The 3,272-nt window shown below is 36.3% G+C and overlaps 1 protein-coding gene across 1 annotated transcript in view; it reads left to right on the forward strand.

Moving 5' to 3' along the window:
- Nucleotides 1-2,362, forward strand: part of LOC134180321 (polypeptide N-acetylgalactosaminyltransferase 2-like) — a 3,934-nt gene extending 1,572 nt beyond the window's left edge. The window contains exons 5-13 of the mRNA XM_062647453.1: nt 277-342; nt 407-528; nt 589-676; nt 734-818; nt 1,097-1,200; nt 1,258-1,384; nt 1,451-1,543; nt 1,608-1,691; nt 1,750-2,362. Of these exons, the coding sequence (XP_062503437.1) occupies nt 277-342; nt 407-528; nt 589-676; nt 734-818; nt 1,097-1,200; nt 1,258-1,384; nt 1,451-1,543; nt 1,608-1,691; nt 1,750-2,158 (1,178 nt within the window). The 3' untranslated portion in view covers nt 2,159-2,362. The remainder of the gene's footprint in view (nt 1-276; nt 343-406; nt 529-588; nt 677-733; nt 819-1,096; nt 1,201-1,257; nt 1,385-1,450; nt 1,544-1,607; nt 1,692-1,749) is intronic.
- The last annotated feature ends 910 nt before the right edge of the window (nt 2,363-3,272 follow it).

The following is a 3,272-nucleotide window of genomic DNA, read 5'->3' on the forward strand; positions in this document are numbered from 1 at the left end:
AATTGATTTACACACACACACACACACACACACACACAGTGACACACACACACACACACACACACACACACACACACACACACAGTGACACACACACACACACACACACACACACACACACACACACACACACACACAGTGACACACACACACACACACACACACACACGAGGACAAGGAATGTGTAGTTACTGCTACCTTCTCCAGTTTGGCCAACTCATAAACGTAAATATTGAAATGGATGCTTGTGTAACCTAACCTTAACACTTTTGCTAGCTGAAGATGGTCAGTTGCTATTGAATATTCCAAAAGTCATGCTATTGAGAAACGACAAACGAGAAGGTAAGTGTAACCACTGTCTTATACATTACTTGTAATACCTACTTATCATGTTGGCATTGTGTAGGTTTGGTGAGATCACGTGTGAAGGGAGCCGATGCCGCACGAGGCCAAGTTCTTACTTTTCTTGACAGTCATTGTGAGACTAACGAGCATTGGCTTGAACCTCTTCTCCAACGAATTTCAGACGTTTGTGACTGTATCAGTTATTTTCTATTGGAGCTCGGCTCACATTTGATGCTGTAATAGGATTACACTGCTGTTGTTAGTCCCATTATTGATGTCATCAGTATGGATACGTTTCAGTATATTGGAGCGTCTGCAGACTTGAGGGGAGGTACGTTGGTTGTTACTCTTCTGTGGGGTTTGTATTGTAGTACACGTTGTTTGTCAGGATTTGATTGGAGCATGCATTTCAAGTGGGATGCGTTTACACCTCAACTGAAACAGAGCAGAACAAATCCTTTAGCACCAATAAGGTCAGAGCTGTGGCATCGATCATTAAAATGCATTTTTACCATCACTATTTTATGAACAATGTAGTAGTACATACTGCAGTTATTGCATGTTGTGTATTATGTATTAAGTTAATTAGTGTGTTTGAAATTGCTGAGCTGTCGTCATTTCATTCATTATTTTTTGTCAATACAAAAACCAGTATACATACCTTTCCCACATGTTTTTGTTTAAAAGGCAATTTTATGTGTGCAGCACTCTCTTGTTCATGTGTTGTATTGTGTTTGTTGGTGTTGCATAGGACACCGATGATCGCTGGTGGACTTTTTTCTATTGATAAGCGGTGGTGGGAGAAACTTGGAAAGTATGATGTCGAGATGGATATCTGGGGTGGAGAGAACTTTGGTGAGCTTTCTGATCAGTTGTTGCAAACATTGATGCTAATGCTAATTTCACGTTTAGAAATTTCATTTCGTGTGTGGCAGTGTGGTGGTAGTCTGGAGATTATCCCTTGCTCTCGAGTCGGCCACGTCTTTCGCAAACGACATCCATACACATTTCCCGATGGCAATGCTAACACATACTTGAAGTATAGATGCTGGTTGGCTGAAAAATTGTATTAATTAAGTTTTCATTGTTTTGTGTGTTGGATTAGAAACACAGCAAGAGCAGCAGAGGTTTGGATGGACGAGTACAAGAAGTACTACTATGCTGCTCGACCGTCTGCACGCAACAGAGACATTGGAGAGTGAGTTTTTACATTAATTTCATCTTTAAGAACAACTTGTGCATATAGGTTTGTTGTGTATTAGTCTTACTGCTAGGAAGGAATTGAGAAAGAAGTTGAACTGCAAGTCATTCCGCTGGTACTTGAAAACCGTCTATCCCGAGTTACAGTCAGTCGTTGTGCATGAGTCGTACAAAGTTATCGTATGAGTAGTGCTGCTTTTGCAGAGTTCCTGATGACCGAGATATCGAATTCGGAGAGCTGAAACAGGGACGAATGTGTATGGACACACTCGGTCATCTGACCAACGAATGGGTGAGCATGTACGAATGCCACGGAGGCGGAGGCAACCAAGAGTGGGCGCTCACAAAGAACCAAGCCATACGACACATGGACATGTGTCTCGCTCTACATGGACCAAAACCGGGCACCGTCGTCAAGATGCAAGGCTGCTCGGGACAACCGAACAACATGCAGCTGTGGGAACACACAAACGACGGACTACTGCGTCACAAAACGACCAAGTTGTGTATAGACAGTGATGGTGCCGGTGCCGGTCAGGGTCTGGTCGGAAATACGTGCGACTCGTCTAAGTATTCTCAACGATGGGATTTTTCTCTAAATTTAGGTAATTAGTTGGTCAGATTCGTGTCTTTAGTAGCAATCATTCCTATATTTTAGTCTTAAATATTGCAATAACACAAGATATAGTCGTGTGAGGCTATGTGATCTACTCTGAACACTATCTAGTGTTCCGGCTGGTGTTTACCATGTATGACAACAGCTTAGTGTCGCTTGAACTGCTTAATTCGTATATAATTATTTGTCTCTGGATAATCAGTCATTTGTGCAGATGTGTGTCATTAATTAAGCTCATTAAATTCAATTTTTTATTGGGATGTTGGTCAAGTGTTGACAAGTACTGTAGATAGAATTTGTATATGTTAATTTTGAACTTATATTTGCACTTTGAATTGATATCAAATGTAGAGTTTATGGTTTCAAATATATTGATTATCATAGCAACAACAATAATAACAATAATAAATAAATAATTTATGTAATTATTATCTAATAATGATAAGGGCAGATATGTGTTATCTGTGTTATATGTATATATACAAATATATATATATATATATGCACAGCTGCATGGACAAATTGAAAATCTAGCAGAGTGAGCCAGTGTACAGGTAGCAGTACATGGACAATATTTAAAAATATATCAGAAATATTTTTTTATTAAGAAAAAGTACAGTGGCAGCAGTGACTCCATGGAGACTGTGATCGATAATAATAAACGTATTTAATAATAAAATAAATAAATAATTTATGTAATTATTATCTAATAATAATAAACGTATTTAATAATTAAATAAATAAATAATTTATGTAATTATATAAACGTATTTAATAATTAAATAAATAAATAATTCATGTAATTATTATCTAATAATAATAAACGTATTTAATAATTAAATAAATAAATAATTTATGTAATTATTATCTGGTAATAATAAACGTATTTAATAATAAAATAAATAAATAATTTATGTAATTATTATCTAATAATAATAAACGTATTTAATAATTAAATAAATAAATAATTTATGTAATTATTATCTGGTAATAATAAACGTATTTAATAATAAAATAAATAAATAATTTATGTAATTATTATCTGGTAATACCTGGCACAGTGCACGGTGGCTGGACATTATTCCAGGTCATCACAACCTGCAGCACTTAC

This window comes from Corticium candelabrum, chromosome 5 (genome assembly GCF_963422355.1).
Source record: "Corticium candelabrum chromosome 5, ooCorCand1.1, whole genome shotgun sequence".
NCBI lineage: Eukaryota > Metazoa > Porifera > Homoscleromorpha > Homosclerophorida > Plakinidae > Corticium > Corticium candelabrum.